Genomic DNA, 16,886 nt, shown 5'->3' with positions numbered 1-16,886 from the left:
AAACAGCCCAGAGAATGTATGGAGTCATCTTAGCTGGAGTTGTGTTGCAAGAAGCTCAGCCTTGTGTGCGTTCCTTGGGAAGATCCTCCACGGAGCTGCTAGCAGAGTTGTTCAAAAGTTTCGAGTATGGCTCTGTTTGACCCTCTGCTGCTCCCTCCGGGAAAGAGCATGTCTGGCGCATCCAATGTTGTGTGCTCCTATAGATGTGTACCTGTGTACATCTGTGCAAACATTTGTATACTTATGCTTATATATGATTAAGCTGAGAACCCGATGCCGTGAACGTCCTGTGTTTTGCAGGGTTGATGGCGGGTCAGTGGGTGTCATGAGGCTGGTGGTCTGCAGCCTCACCTGCCAGCTGCAAGGCTGGGAGAAGAACTTCACAAACAGGGTGATGTGTCAGGGAGGAGGCAAACGTTGCAGGACGGGGTCTCCTTGTGTGCTCAGGGAAAACCAGCGTGCGGGTGCTCAGTGAGCTGCCCGAGCTCATCCCAGAGCTGGCAGCCAGCAGGGCCCGGGGACCCGCTGGGTGCCTCAGCCGGCACCTGCTGCGCGTGTCCTGACATGTCACCCACCGTTAGCGTCCTCTCTCCCAGAAGATTTCCTTCCGCCTTTGTCATTTTCGGTGCTGGCCATGGGGACGTGGCCACCTCTGCGGGCCGGGTGTGGCTGGCGGCAGAGGGACATCTGCGGGGCTGTGCTGGCAGCCTCATGGCTGCTGGGCCTGTCCTGCGGGTGCTGCCACGGGCCCTCGCCCCTCCCCAGGGCAGACAGCACGGGGTTTGCCCTCCATCCCCAGGTTTTTGTGCCTGCGGCGAGGCCGCGTCCGCCGAATGGTACGCGTCAGTCGGCATTACCGGGTGCCTGCCCAGCGCCGGCAGTTATCCACCTCGGCCTGCTCTGCGGCCGCCGTCTGCGCTGGGGAGAGGTCTTGACATCTGCTCGTGCGGGAGCGGTTTTGAAGGGAGGCATTGTGCGTTTTCCGCGGCAGTTCCCATGCGGAGGTGATGAAAAGTGTGTGTTTTGGCAAATCTTTTGTTTTATTGTGGTGGCTTGCGGCGGGGCAGCTCCTAGCAGCCGCCGCTTTGACAAAGCACCAGAGGATTCTGTTAAAAAGTTGTGTTTAGTAATTGTAGTCGTCGTGTCAGACCATAACTGACTTGGAGCTGAAGGATTTTTGCGAGATGAGTAGCTGTGCCAGCAGGGACCCAAGTCTCCTGGGCCAGCCGCGCTCTCATTAAGATTTGCCGCTAGCCGTGGCGGTGTTCGGCAAGTATGTGACGTGCATGCTGTTATTGTATGCTTGGCTTGTCAGCCTGCAGCTTTCTGACACTCACTTATGTCACTCTTTATTCAGAGAGGAAGAAGCTTTTGATAATTTGACAAGACAAGCTCTTAAACGATCTAGGTCATGGCCTTCACTGTCTGTGATTGTGAACATATTTCCTGAAAGCCCTGTCACTCATCACAGCTACATTTTCTCCCGGGGAGCCGCAGGCCCGTCCCGGTCTCCTGTCAGCGCGTGCATTTTGGTTATTCATACGCCAAATACAGTAGCGGGGTTTTTCCTTCCCTTCTGCAAATGCTCGCATGTTAGCGAGGCTAATCCTCTCCCCCGCGCCCGCTCCCAGCAGGGCCGCCGTCGAGGGCCCTCTCGGCGCAAGGCAGACGACCGGCCAAGGGGAGCGGAAAGGAGGAAAGGCCGCTTAGTGCTGTTTTTGTGTTTGCTCATTGTTGTGGAAATATGAGAACTGGTGGCAAGGGCCTTGTCTATTGAGCACTCGAGTCCTGGTCTGCTGTCAGGGGCTGTTTGAGATTGAGTGTTTTATTTTCTTTGATGTTCACGTTTGAGAATAGGGAAGTGGGAATTAAACAACAGATGCATTAAGCCGTTGTTCTGGTAAAACAATAATTAGCACCTGATAAAATTCAATACGGGTCAAAATGCACAGGATCCAGCCTGGATTCATCTGGTGTGGCAGCCTCAGCCAGAGCCAGCTCGGGTACGAACAATCACCCTCCCAAATTAACCGAACATGGGCCGCAGCAAAACCAGCAGATTTGGGGGAAAAAACAGATTTGGGAAAATTAATTGCCTGGCAGTTGTGTGGCAAATGGCAGGCGGACGTGGCAAAAGGTGTGGGGAAGGCACCTCGCCTGCGCCTTCCACAGCCTCGCCACGCTGGCACCTTTTGTGCCGATGCATCTAAATGCTAGTAGGGTCAGACCACTGGGGCAGGAAATAAATGCAATTTTATTTTAATGTAGTTCATCACGCTGCCATCGTACTTGTATACCACAAGGGCTTTTCTTTAAATGAGGGCCATTCATGGTTAAGTACTTTTAAATAAATAAGAAAAATCACAGGCTCGGTGGTTGTTGTATTTGGTTATGCTCTCTTCCATGGCAAACCTCTTTGCTTCGTTTGAGAAGCCAGTATTCAGTAGTAATTGTTAATTATATTTTTTGTCATTCTGTGATAGAAGATACAGACAATAACTCTGAGCTGATGCAAGGTAATAGGACTCCTCGTTAAAAGCATTGCTTCTAAAAAGCTGTTGTTTAGCCAGGCATCCGTTTTCCACTATTGTATTCAACTCCTGAAGTTCGTAAGTGATCATTGTGACGATGAAAAGTATTGCACCGAATCACCATCTGAATGAAGAAATATGCTTGGCCAATTTTCCCTTACCACCTTCTTCCCACCTCCCTTAAGTTTTCCCACAGCCTTAAAACATCCTTAAAGACAACAGTGATAAAACCTGCCTCGTGGTAGCACCGCGGCAGGGTGGGTACCGTCCCTCTTCCCGTCTTCTGGCAAGAGCTGCGCCAACTGCGGTTCCCTGCTCCAAGTTACAGATTTTCACCGCAAGTAATGTCTTTGTGTCCAGGGCAAAAAAAACCCCAACCAAACTATTATTCAAAAATAAAATAATTTTTTTAATTATTATTAAATAGCTGCTGTGTGAGTAAAGGTCATATCACAGAGTGGCATTTTGCCAGTATGTGACAACTCATTGATTGCGATTTTTCAACCATATTAGTCTGGGGACACTGCGGTAATCGAAAACTATCCAGAACTAATGTATAAATAACTGTCTGCTACCCCTGTGCGAAACCAGCAAAAGTCTCGTGTACAGCTGAAGCCTTTTGCAGGTTTGAGTGAGAAGGCAAGGTCTTTGATACAACATTTTTATATGCTAGAGAGTGTTTATGTATCGCGCCTCCAAATCCTGTGTAAGTTAGCGAAGGAGGAAAATCCTTTTGTTTGCACTCGAAGACAGCTCCAGTGTGCTCAAACTGTCAAATGTTGTAGAATGCTCCTCTGTTAGAAATGTGGGATGTACTTCCCACATTTTCTTTACAGAAACATTAATATAAAACTCAAATATTTACATGCAGTACTTGAGTAAGAGGAGAAATGTCGAACCATTACACAGAACAGATTGTAGATTTTTCTCCAGAAAATTGTGTTACTGACGGAATGAATAATAAATAATATAATTTCCATCACATCCAGGAAAAACATACTGTATATGCCATAGAGTGACCGTCAGAAACTTGGATTATTTTTTGAGAGATTCAGTTGCTAATATTGGTTGTTGGGTGGGGTTTTTTTAATTAACATGCTCTGTCAGAATAAAAGAAGGCACGAATTTAGGCATGAGTGAAAAATTTATTCGAAATCTAAAGAAATGTTAATAGTACTCATTTGCAAGTAGTCATGAGGCTTCAGTGTTTGAAATCAGAGCTACAGCATATTATGTAGAAGCCACGGAATAACTAATATTTCTTCTTAAAATACCGAAAATTGAGATTGGCAAACCAAATTGCTAATTGTTCAAATGATTAAGGAGCTGTTTTAATGAAAGGGTAAATGTTTTAAACAAAAGTGAAAGACCTCCATTGAAATAACTGTGTGCACGCTCTCTTAAATGCTAAAATGGTTAACAGACAAAGTACCACTATTTCTGTGTCTGGTTATGGCTTGGGGGTCATAGGAGAAGGCAGAAATGTTGTAAATTTTGTAAAAATATTAAGAACCCTTGAGAGAGTAACCTCTGTCTCATTGCTCATTAACACATTCTGTTTTTTTTTAAAGAAGATCCACATTTTCCTCTTTCCTCTCTTAGGTATTCGTCAGGTCTATTGTGTTGCTGCTGTGATTCAAAAATCTGCTTTGTAAAATTTTTTACAATGGGCTGCACTTAGAAGTTTGTGTAGAAGTCTAGCAAGTTTTGGGGAAAAAAAATCAAGCAAGGCATTGTAAAAATAGAAACATTAAAGCAATCTGTTATGCTTCTTGTTTACACCTCATCTGACATCAGGCTACTGAGGATTATTACATGTAACAATTATATTTTGATTAGGATAGAGATATGTACAAAAATAGTAAAATATTTCTATTCCTACATGAAAGGAAGGTACTTTGTGACTTAATTTTCAAAACATTATGTAAATTTAACATGTCAGAAAATTTAGAATTTAAATTCATTTCTGCTTGTTTTTCAGTATTAATACTTATTAGAGTTAAGAGCATGTTACTCTCACAAACTTCTAACCTTCGGAGAAGAAGGGCTGAGAGAAAACTGTTACTGGCTTTCTGACAATGGCAGGGAGTGTGTTAAACCAGTGTAAAATTCAATTAAACTGTCTAGCCAGGTTTTTGAAGCTGAAATGCAGACCCTTTCAGTTAAGCTTCTTATTTTCCTGTGACCGACACCGGTGGATACTGTGTTATGCCAAAACCAACAGGCTGTAAAGCACCTTGTTTCATGCTCCTAGCTGATCAATATTTTTATTTTCCAGGCTTGCCCAGAAATATGGAGGCAGTATCACCTAACAGTAAGTAGAAACACCTTTTTTATTTTCTTCTACACCCAACCTATTTACTCTTCTGTGAACTGCTGACCATAAAATATAGACAAGCATCTTCAGCGAGAAGATAATAAACATCTGAAGAGTTTTTGAACTGAAGAATGCAATGAAACACTATTTTTTAAACATCTTTAGAACTTATGATTTCATTTTAATACTGTAATCATTAAATGAGTGCCTTGCAGCACTCTCTCCTCTCAGTGACTACATTTGCACATATAAAGAGGGTTAAATTTTAAGTTGAGATGCATAGCAGAAGCAATAATCCCATCTCAGATATCCCAGATGCTGGTAATTAATCACTGTGTGTGACAAAGCTTTCTTTTTAAATGAGTAAAATAAATCAGCTAGAGTGTAGATGTTAATTTGAGAAATACGCTTTATAAACTTTTGCAAATAATTTCTAATTGGTGGGGATATAGCTATAACTTCTTCTTTGGCCTGCATTAGTTACCTTTAGTCGTTGAAACAAGAAAATAAAACTTTGTGAACTGCACCAGTGTATTACTTAAGGTTTTTCCGCATATGTAAAATGGAGATAAAAATAAAACAAAATGCTTTCAAATTTGGCTCATATTGATACCTGGAACAATATTTAACTTGTCAAGGCAATATTCAATGGATTGGTATCCCAAATCTTGAATATATTCATTTATAAAATTATTATACATAAAAACACCTTTAAAGATTAGGATTTTCGCTGTTCATCTGAATCTTTGCTGTCATTGCTGTCCAGATCAACCTTGTTTGTATTTAGCTGTTACAGATAATTAATCACTGCTGTAGGTTCAAAACAAAGTAGAAAAGTTTGTCCACTACTTTTCTTTATGGGTCTTTGGTGTGGGCTTTTTCTTTTGAGCAATAAATAGGATGTGCTTTATAATTTGTTGCCTCCACCTCTTCACGGTAGTGGAATGCTCTTTTTGCTGTTTTTTGGTTCTAAATTCAATGATTAGGGAAATCTGTGCTTAAAGCCTCTTGCGAGTGTTTTCTGCATAATGATTTTAAAACAAAGCTCTGGTTTGGAAATCCTCCACCCTCTCTAAGTATTTACTTTTATTTTAAACAGAATTGGTATAGACTTTAAAAAAAAAAAAAACGCATTATGAGCAAAAGGTGCATTCACTGAGTATTTTTGTTTGCTTTTTTTAAAATTGCGTGAAGGAAAAAGGTAAACACTGTCTTTCATTATAATCCCTAAGGATGCATGTAAAAACGATTTCTGAAATGTTTATGATATTTGGAATCTAATAACCAGATAGGTGTATTAGATGTAGTAATATGTTGGGTACTATTTTTTACTGAGGCATAAGATTTAATTGATTTTAGTCTTGCTTGACATTGAAAATTCCCCTAAAAGTGAGCTGCACTCAACACTTAGAAAATATTTATTTTTGTAAAAAAGTGGTGGGGAGCTTAAATGTGACCCAGTGGTTACTAGGGCAGAATTTGAGGTATCTGAGGTAGAAAATTTTATCTGTTAATTTTGTAGAAACTGTTCTGAGTTTACACTTTACTTAGTATACAGCTAACAATATTTGTCAAAACAAGCTCTTGTTAGAAAATGCAGCAGTAACGAATACAAGTGTATTATTAAAACCACCCATTTGGAAACTTTTAGTGCATTTTAGGGACATTTTGAAATGTAGTCAAATATGGGCGCGCAAAGATAAATTGGCATTGAGTCAGACCCTAGCTACTGATAAATAATTTTTCAGTTTGCAGTGAACTGAAAATTATCTGCAAATAATCCAGGTTTCTGATATGTGGGAAATGCTTTGCACGTCTCCATTTTTTGCATGGGAAGACTCACTCCAACTCAGAGTTACATTAGTAGTCAGATTAAGCCTGGAATTTAAAAATTTGTGTGGTAAAAGACATGCTTGATATTTTAAATAAGTTATACCTCAAGAAACTGCATTATCAAAATTGTTTAAATGTGTAAGTCCCAGCTTCTATTATTCCATTTAAATATTCTCTTTTGCGCCCAAAGCAGAAGTCAATAGTGTTCTCAGAAGAATCAAAACTTCTGTTAGAATAATGTATATTACACACGTATTTATAGAAGTGTAACTAAAATGTTGAGATCTTCTACTCTCATAGTAGTAATATTTCAGTATAGAAACTAGTTCATAATTTTCCTAGTTTTGCATAAATGTTTCTATACAAACAGGATAACTGTTTAAAGAAAAATAATAGGAGTTTTAAAAAAACTACCACTGAGGTTGTTGCTGTGCTGCAGAGGCTGCCTGATTTTTAACAAATAGGCTAAGGCTAGAGTGAGTTTTCCTGTGCTTTAGCCATGGATACAGCCACTAGATTTAAATTGATTTTGGTAAATTGATCACAAGTGTCACACATGCAGGTACACGTAAGCGCCAATAAAACAAGGCATTCAGGTTTGTAATAAACGACCGTTTTTATAACATTGCTTAGAGACAGCCATTACAAAGTTTGTCTAAATGTTTTGCATTATATAAAGTATTCTTAGTTAATGACTGTGAATGCTTGTGAAAAACCACACAGCCTTCCACCTTTCTCTTTTGTGAAGCTTTGGTGATTTTATTCATTATCTGGCTCTTTCCTAAGAGATGGACTGCCATCTATTGACTCCTTGTAGGCCCTGCACAGAAACATGGACTGACTAGAACAATGACTAAATAATAAAACCATTCTGCTGTTATGGATGGTGGTAGGTTTTTGTTTACATTAGCTGTGGTGACAAATTTTGGCACATTACAAATAATTTGTTGTATGGGCAGAAATATCTTATTCCGACCAAAACAGACTGCCAGTGCAAGAAATCTGACGAGCAGTTGAAATGGCAAAAAGGATTATAAGCGGAATATTTTAATTTGCCTTTTGATAGAAAAAAGATTATCATATTGTATTCAATGAAGCTTAAATTTAAAGGCTCTATGATAATCAAAGCTTTATAACTGGATGAAGTTAGTTTCTTTAAACTTGTTCTTTCAACTCTGTTAACTAAAATTATTCTGAAAAAAACCAATCAAAGTCAGCAGAACAATCCAATTCCCACTGAGGTTTAAAATAATATTTAATAACCTCTTTAAGATGGTGATTTAAAAGTTTTACAAATCGTTTTCATTGTGCCTGCTCTCTATGTATTTCTCCTGTATCAGAAGAGGGGAATTACATTTGTCAAACATATTTTAGGTTTTTCTTCATATAGGTATCTATTTGCAATAAATAGGTCGGTTTTGATACCCGCTTACGTTTATCAAAGGTGTTATTATCAATTCAAACAATAACACAAGGACTTGGTTTGCAGATCCAGGATACACAGTTTTGATCATAGCGCACTGCAGTGTAAATAATAATACGTGTCTTTTTTTCACAGACAAGGTATTTGAAGGTCCTGTAAAGCTCTTTGTTCTAGGTTATCAGGAAGCTTAGTTTACAACTTTGTCTTTCTAAACGCTCCACAAACCCAGGGAAGCACTGTCTGTGCTCCAAGGGACGTGCCATCGCATCCCCTGTTCCCACGTCTGAAGGATATCGGGGTGCTCATGGCAGTGTTTTTGTGTCCTCAGCATGCTTGGCTCTTTTCATTGCCTTTCTCTTGTCATTTCAGATTTCAGCTATAAAGGTAGAGGCATTTATGAAATATTTTGTACTAAAGTGGAGGCCAGAGTACAGCCCTCTATTTGAAAAAAAAAAAGTCATCAGTGGAAAAACTTGTGAGATTAAGGCACATTACGAGTTTCATTCATTTGGTTCAGTTTTGCAGTTTATTCTTAAGAAAAATACAGTAGTGTCCGCCTGAGTGTGATCTGCTGTCCGATGGCCCCCATTTCACTGGTCTGTGTTCAGCGTGCCGCAGGAGAAGGACCCCCCCAGGCTGGGGTTGGGTGCGAGGTCGGTCCCCTCCACGGAGCAGGGCCCTTCTCCTGGAATAGGGGATGTGCCGACGGCGGGGCTGGCCTTCTAGGGGACACCGTGCCAAGGAAGGGACCCTGTGCCTGCAGCACCCCAGCCAGCCAAGGGGACCCGCTCCCTTCCCCCCGCTGTCCATGGGACCCGCTCCCGTCCCCCCACCATCCTGTGGCCCGGTGGAACCAAGGGTAGATGTTGTGCTGCCGTGAGCCGCCGCTTTTCCACCCAACAGACGACATCGCTGGGGAATAAAGAGGAAATCTGTTTGCAGCGCACAGTGGCCCATGTTTCGCCTGGGCGTGAAGCAGCGCTCCCTCGGTCTGCGTCCCCAGCGGTGACACCCAAAGCCTCTCGCGGCGGCACTGGTGGGGCAGCAAGGCGGCCGTGGGGGTGTTCGATAGGAAGGGGAGACCGGCCGGCTGCGCGTGCGTCTCCCTACGCGTGCTGCACTCCTGCCTTGTCGGAGGGGCTCGTGCCGTACAAAATTGAGTGTGGCCAGTCCAGCTCCGGATGGAGGTGTGGATACAAGAACCGCATGGCAATTAATGTTGCACATATTAGTATCTTCTTCAGTAAACATCCACAGAATAATGAAATTCCGTCCCTAAAACGGGAAGAGTGCAATTTTTATTTTTTTAATGTGTTAGTCAGTATAGATGCATATGTTAAAACAGAAATGTTGCTCCAATTAGGTGTTTTCTTTTTGTAGAGACTGCTTATTTTTAATAACCGCTTCCCCCCCGGTACTGCTCTGGCCACAAGGAAGCCTTCCCCCATCCCCTGCCTTCACCAGTCTCATTTATATTAAAGCTCCTAGGCCAAGATGGCCACCAACAGAGTTTTAGAACCATCAGAGTTTTTAACTAGCAGGAGCTATCATTTAACATGCTTTTTGACAGTTTGTTAATCTTACTTTTAATCCACTTACATAAAAGAAGGTGAACCAGGAATTGGCTGGTTTGGCCTCTGTGCGTAAAAGGCATGAAGGGACAATGCGTCTTTTGTGTTTAAATTTTGCGCTTGGATTTCTTTGTGTGCATTATTAAAATTCCTCTTGGCCTGCCACTTTTTTTTCTGAAATGAAAACATAAGCAGTGTTGCTTAAAGTCAGTTTGTATCCTTGAAAATGTGACTTTCAGAAGGAGAAAATTTAAAGTATGACTCTGGAAAAAAAAAAATTTAAGTTTGAGGGAGAGAGCATTTGGTTTCCAGAGAAGCTTTGTGGGTTTTGTGTGGTGAGGGAAAGGGTGGGTTTAGAGGTATTTTTGCGAGGGGATGAAGCTGATGTCCCCATGCGCAGGACGGGTCCGCAGCCTCTGCTCCTGGTCCTGGTGCCACGCGGCAGCGACCACCAGATCCTCACCTTCACGTTGAAGGTTTCCACACTTGACCAGTTCCTTTCCAGGTGTTTTAAGCTCTTGTTTTTATTAACTCTAGTAAAAATAGTACTTTTTTAATGCAAGAGACAATGTGGGTTTGCATATTTTGGAATCCCAGAGCGGGCCCTCATGTGCCAACACGTCAGTAGCAGGATATTCGGCGGGATATTTCGCAGGGAAGGGAACCCAAAATTCCTGCTGTATGAATTTAGGGCACGGATGACTCTGACTCCTGCAGATCGTGGGGGAACATGAACACCTGGAGCGTGACAGTGTGCCCACGCTGCCCCTGAGGGAAAGGTGACTTTTTGGTGCTTGGGTTTGAGAAGATTTCATATGCTCTGAGAACCTGTGCAGGCCTCTTTAGCCAGCAGAGGAGGTAGGGCAGATCTTGGATGACAACTGGCAGATATTTTGCGTTTAAATTATCAACTCGCATTGTTCGGGCCCAAGCCCTGCTGCTTTTGCAAGTGCCGTTCTGCAACAGTGATGCCTCTGAAATGTCTGCCTGCCCCGCGCGGCTGTTCTGGTGGAAACACGGACACTGGAGGTGGTTCGTGTGCTGTCTACTGGGTCACTTGGATTTTATTTTACATTCTATATTTATTTTACCCTACGAATTATCATTTGTCCTGCATTACTGTTCTCTTTCAAGTTCCAGATATTTTTGAGGCTATCAGAAACCTAAACCAAAATTTCTATTGCAAAGAAATCATATTTCACAAAAGACAGTATTCTTTCTGATAGTTGTTTTTACACAAAACAGAATTTCAGGTCCCAAAATAAGTGTGAGTACAAAGCATGTGCTATCGCTTTCAGTACCAACGCATGCTAGACAGAGTTCTTTCCCTATTTTTACTTTAAAACTGGATTTAAAATATTACAGGAAAAAGAAGTAGCTTCAATAACTTTATATAAATATGTAACATCTACAAAAAATACTGTTTAGAGTTTGCCTTTTTATGAAAATGTTGGGTTTTAACTAATACCCCTGGCCAGTTACGAGAACCGAATAATTAGGAGGCTTTTGTGTGTCGGCTAAGTTGACAAGTTCGGGCTGGTTGTCTGTGAAATGCCAGCATGTCTCTGCGCTTGCGCTCCCTTTCCTGGTGCGGAGTGATGGCGCCTGGGTACCTCTTTTCTGCAGAGGGCAGATGCCTGCCCGGTGCCTGCCTTTACCCCGGGTTGTGGTCCGTACCCTGGCTCTTGCCAGCCTTGGACCAGGAACCTTGCAGCCCCGCAGGGACCCGAGGGGCTGTTTTCGGGGGACTCCGTGACCCTCCAGCAGCAGAGTCGTCAGCTGCCACTCGTCCATCGTGTGAGTGTGGCAGAAAGCATCCCTGCTTTCTCTAACGTTGTCTGCCTCATGCTCCTCCCCACCTGACCCCCAGAAAATAAAATACAAGGTGCTTTTAAACTGAGGGATAAAGACTGATTGTCTTGGTCAGAAATTACATTTTGATATATTTCTGGAAGCAGTCTGGGACCAGGGGGAAACAGAAAGCTTGGGTGACGGGCTTTCCATTTCTCTGGTTTTGGGGTTCCAAAAACCTCCTCGAAGCGTTTGTCTCGGAGAAGTGCATCCTTCAGAGAACCCCTGACTTCGATATGCCCGTTACTGTTACTTAGGGAACTGTGTTTTCTGCAAGTGCAATACCCTTTGGCCCTGCCTTTAAATGGGAAAAGGAGAAGAGCAGTGGATGTAAATTAAAAGGGGATGGAAATTAATACATTTTAATATTTTGAATGTTTCAATCTGTGGTTAGCTAACCCCTGCGTGCCCAGGAAGCGGTATGTGCCGTGTGTGACATTTCTCCAGCGCCGTGCCAGCAATCCTGGTGGTGAGACGTGCTCACAACTGGAGAACGACCGGAGAGAGCTGCTCCCTCCCACGCAGACCTGTGGGCAGGAATTCTCTGCTCAGCACAGATACTGCCATGTGCATCCCTCCTCTGCCCAACATATGCCAAGTCCGTCGTGATAAGTATTTTTGTGCTACACCCAAACTGTTGGATAAGTGGTAAATTAAACAGAAAACAGGATAACGATGGTAAGATTCATTGCTGAAATACCTCCCCGTCATATACATAACTGCACTGCTTTGAAGCGAAAGGATTAAGGTGATCTTGTCGTTGGTGCTTTCATATTGGGTAAAAATTTTCACTTCTCTTTCCTTTAGTTTGAAAAGGTGAAACTACGTGATCATTTAAATATTTTTTACTATTTCAAGTGTTAAACATCTAAATAAAGAAAATAGCATTTTCAAGATAGAATGAGATTTCCCATGCATTTTAAAAGCAGGGGTTTATTTCAGAAAAAAAAATAAGTATTTCTGTGCCCTTTTTCTGCAGTAAGTTCCGTGTATGAATAGTCTTATTAAAGTTCCTTAAAACTTTCTGAAAATTATTCTTCTGAATAATTTTTTACAGTATATTCCTGAAAATTATTCCTCTGAACTTGATATGAAGATGATTTTTTTCAGTTTTGTTAGAACTTAGAGTCGGTTTCAAAATCCCATAGGAATCAAAAAAATTATCTATGATTTAGCAGACAATTCAAAACATATAAAAGTTACACTTTGGTGTAGATGACGAAAAATGTATTTTGGTGCATTTTTGTATTGCAACGTGGAAAAAATGTAAAGCGTCAGTATAGCGTGAATCTGCATGAACTGTTCGCACCACGTATGTCCTACCTAGGAGTGGCATTTTGCTTGTCACATGTCCACTCACTAAATTATGTGCTTTAGTAGTACCGAAACTGTCTGGATTTATCATGCAAACGCTTTGCGTGTTAAAATGTCCCAGGTGTGTAGCGCCGTCACCTTGGGAGCGTGTCGCTGGCAGCGGCCTCGGTGCTCTCGGTGTCGCTGCCAGTGCCGCTAATTCGTCCTGTCAGAGATCCACGTTCAGAGCAGCCGGGGGCTCTCTCCGGTTAGACGGTAACTTTCTCGAGTCATGCTTGATCATGTTAATCATCTACGGATTAGGATTCCCTAAAAGTATTCACTGGTTTAATTCTGAGAGGGTCTATCATGTCAATAATACTAATACATCTTGTTAGGTCCTGTCATGGGAGTAGAAAAGTTTCTATCCCGGTGACAGTATTATCCTGACTTTGATTTCAAATTTTGAAAAATCCAACATAAAGGGAATTAAAAGGAACCAAAGACCCATGTGAAGTGATGAGCAGCGCAGAGCCGTATGCCGTAAGGGAGTACAACTTCACCGCAGCACCGGGGGAGTCTGCGAGCAGAGGGAGATGGGCATGATGCGTGCGTATATGCTGGGTTGCCCACGTATGGCCAAGGACGAAGTCACCCCTCAGAATTTTTGGCTTCAGGGGGGTGAAGTCAGGCCTTCAGTTTTAACTTGGTTATGAATGCCGATTCTATATTAAATTAGCATTTGACACACACACTCCCGCGGCCGTGGGGGGGGCTCTGACAGGGGCAGGAGCAGCCGCTGCCTGTGCTGGTTCTCCCGTCGCCGTCGGGAGGTGACGGCTTCCCGGGCCGCCCCATTGGGTGTTTTACCCCTGCCCAGTCCGTCTCTGGTCTGAGGATGCCCCGTGGCTGGTCCCTCGGCGGTGCGGAGGGTGCCGGGTGATGCACAGCAGGGTTTGACCCCAGAGACAGGAGCGGGGCAACAAGTACAGGAAGAGGTGCTATTTTTACAGCAGAACAGGTGATACATTTGCGAGAAATGGACAGTTGTTGCCTGCGTTCGAAGTTGCTCAGTGTCAGTGTAGAGTCCAAAAGCTGCTTGTCTTTTTTTTTCCTTTTTCTTTTTTTCTGCCCTCAAACGTACCGTTTCTCTGCCTGTAGTAACTACTCATCTTGTAGGTAACAGCAAGTAATTTCATATTGTTTCTTTACTATGCAGTTAATTCTGTTCCTAAGGTGTAACTTCCTTCGGCACTTAAAAAATTGAGTGGTGAGCGCCTGTGCACGAGCACGCACAAACACTGAGGGATTTCTGTGGACTGTGTAAAAAACCCTGAAATATCTTCTGCTTTAAAATTAATGGCACCGGATTTTGACGTGATGCCCAGTTTCTCTCTGATTTCTTTTGATGGCAGATGAGACCCTGGTTAAATTAATTCTGCTTTTCTGATGATGGTGTGAGGAGGGAAACAGAGGGAAAATAGCAGCCCTGAGATACTCAAAACTTGGCTTGGAGAAAACAGTTTTGCTCAATGGCATATTGATGTGACGTGAGAGAGGAGAAATCTGAGATCTTGTGATCCATTTTTAGACGCTGTAGGCTATTCAGAAAGTCCCAAGCCCTACTGAAGTAAAAACTGTATGGAATTGAGACTCATATAAAGAAATAGATGTGCAAGAAGGACGTGTAAAGGCTCTTGTTTGTTAGTGGTCGGACATTTCATCGAGGGCGTATTCTGAATGAATGTCACTAGTTACAAAGCTAGGTAGAAATAATGATGGTATTAATAAATACATACGATGCTCTGCAATGGAGAATACATGAAAAAATTATGAGGGAACTGATAAACATTAACATGTACAGTTAACGTGTTGGTAATGTGAGGAAAATGTTTCTGTAAAATTGTCCGTCAGTAAAGGATGCTACAGACTGAAGCCTGGCTGCTAGGAAGTTTAAAGAAAAAGGCTTGAATTATTGTTTAGTTAGAATGTACTCCAGCAAAAACTCACTTCCAGCAAACTCATGCACCAGTTTTTTGGCATCTCGCATACGCCAGCAGCGCTGTATTTTTTCTGTGTTTACTGCAGTTTTGTCTGTGATCAGAAATCATCTCAAAGTAAATATCTATTAAGAACGCTCCCCTAAGAAAGTTATTTCAAACGTGGTACTTCCTCCTTCTGCATCTGATGGTGAAAGGTGATTAGTAGACGACATAAAGGTTAAAGAGAGAGAGGACGAGAGAGAGAGGAAGCTGTAAATCATCTAGAATGACAGTAAAAATTAAAACCCTGGGGTTTGTTGGGCTCCCCGGTGTATTAGCTAATAAATATAACCGTGCTTTAGTTCTGTTCGTCTTCCGATTTTACAGGCTTTGCAAATGTTTGTGTTCAGATTAATGTATAAATGTATGTGTAAGTATGCATACGCTCAGCGCGGCGAGCGAGCGAGCGCGCGCGCGGTGCCGGGGCGCGGGCAGAGCAGCCTTTGGCGAGTCCCCTCATAAACATTCAGATAAAATATACGTGTCCCCACGCACAAGTCTCCTCCTCCTTCCCTGCCCCTTCCCGGCGCCCGCCTCCCCCACCCCACTTCAAAGCTTGTGGTCCTTTCTCCATCCTTGTACTAAAAGGTCTCTTTGTAAGCCAGGCCATTTGTCCATCATTGTTTGGGGTCCAAACAGTGGTAAAATACCCTGTCACCGATCCAGAGCGCTGTGAATGGCAGCTTCTCTCCGGACAATTGGCGGTGGTGCCGAGAAATATTCCTGAGAGGATTATTTAACCTTTCAATTTAGGGGGCACAAAGCCTGGCTGATTAATGAACTTTCTGATGGGCGCTGATAAGCGGATCTATTTCTTTATTTCCTCCAAAAGTGATTCCTTCTCCTGTCCCATATTACTATAATCTTAAACATAAAATGTGGCAAATAGATTAAAAAACAGCACTAAAGAGTTTATCTGGCTGGCAAACTGAAGGAGCTAAATTAAAATTGGTAATGAAAGCAGTGGCTGAGCCCTGTATATGGTTTTTAAATGCGCTGTGTATTTTGAAGAGACTTATTCTCCAGCTTGCCTGGTAATGACTGCTTTTGGTGCACAGTCCGGGGCTGGCTTCTGTTATCCCCCCAAAAAAATGAGTTGTGTTATCTGGATGACTGCAGACACATATGCATCCCCCTTTCTCACTGCATGGGCAGACAAGGTCGATAGCATTACAAGGTATTTGTGGCAGTGCTTGTTTCAGTTTTCAGAGCTGCCAGTTTTCAGCCAGATTTGAATTACAAAAGAAGAAGCTGGCATGAAAATTGAAAGGGTTTATCGGCTAGTCTGAAGCCTCATAGCACATTGCTTATTTATGCAGTCCATTTGCACCAGGAAATGTAAAAAGGAAATACATTTTAAAAATAAGGTCATAAAGACCCAGATATGTTTAAGATGGCAAATAAAATATAGATACCTATAATATCTTTCCAGGAAACGATTTCACTTAATGTTGCACATTACTTCGGAGGAGCATTTATGTTACTGTCATAAATTTGTGCATTTGTGTCACTCTATAGATCGTCTCTGGGGATTAAGAAGGAAGTGTTTGCTAACTTACTTTAAAATTAAAATAGAAGAAAGATAGGTTTGTAGTTTGAGAGCTACATCAGAAATAGTTGAAGTTTAATGCACCATCCTATTTAAATAACGTTTTGCATTCTGTGTAAAATTAGCCATGGACGACTGGATAGATGCCACCACCTTTGGAGAAAATTGGGATGCCTTTTAAACCATGAAGATTTTGAGGCATTCAGGGATTGTATTGTTGTTATCCTTACTATCTTGCATATATTCATTTTTTCTATGAACTTTTTTTTTTTTAAAAGATTTTTTTTGGTCCATTTTTCAGAAAAGACTTTCTGAATTAATATTTTAGTATTTTTTGTCTGCTTGTAAGAGTATCAAAAGATTACATTCATTTCCTTTAAATATACAATATTGTACTTTTTGTCTCTTCCTTTAACATTTTCACAGTCGATTGTAGATGTTATTTGCATCTATTTAAAATGCATTGTATGAATGTC

General features: G+C 42.1%; 1 protein-coding gene across 4 annotated transcripts in view; it reads left to right on the top strand.

Moving 5' to 3' along the window:
- Positions 1-16,886, top strand: part of ZCCHC7 (zinc finger CCHC-type containing 7) — a 115,323-nt gene that overhangs the window by 86,705 nt on the left and 11,732 nt on the right. For all 4 annotated transcript variants that reach the window (XM_054185598.1, XM_054185601.1, XM_054185600.1 and 1 more), the window contains one exon: positions 4,810-4,845. In XM_054185598.1, the coding sequence (XP_054041573.1) occupies positions 4,810-4,845 (36 nt within the window). The remainder of the gene's footprint in view (positions 1-4,809; positions 4,846-16,886) is intronic.

This window comes from Rissa tridactyla, chromosome Z (assembly GCF_028500815.1).
Source record: "Rissa tridactyla isolate bRisTri1 chromosome Z, bRisTri1.patW.cur.20221130, whole genome shotgun sequence".
NCBI classification, from domain to species: domain Eukaryota; kingdom Metazoa; phylum Chordata; class Aves; order Charadriiformes; family Laridae; genus Rissa; species Rissa tridactyla.
Note: the sequence above shows the minus strand (reverse complement) of the source record. Positions and strands in the feature narration are given on the sequence as shown.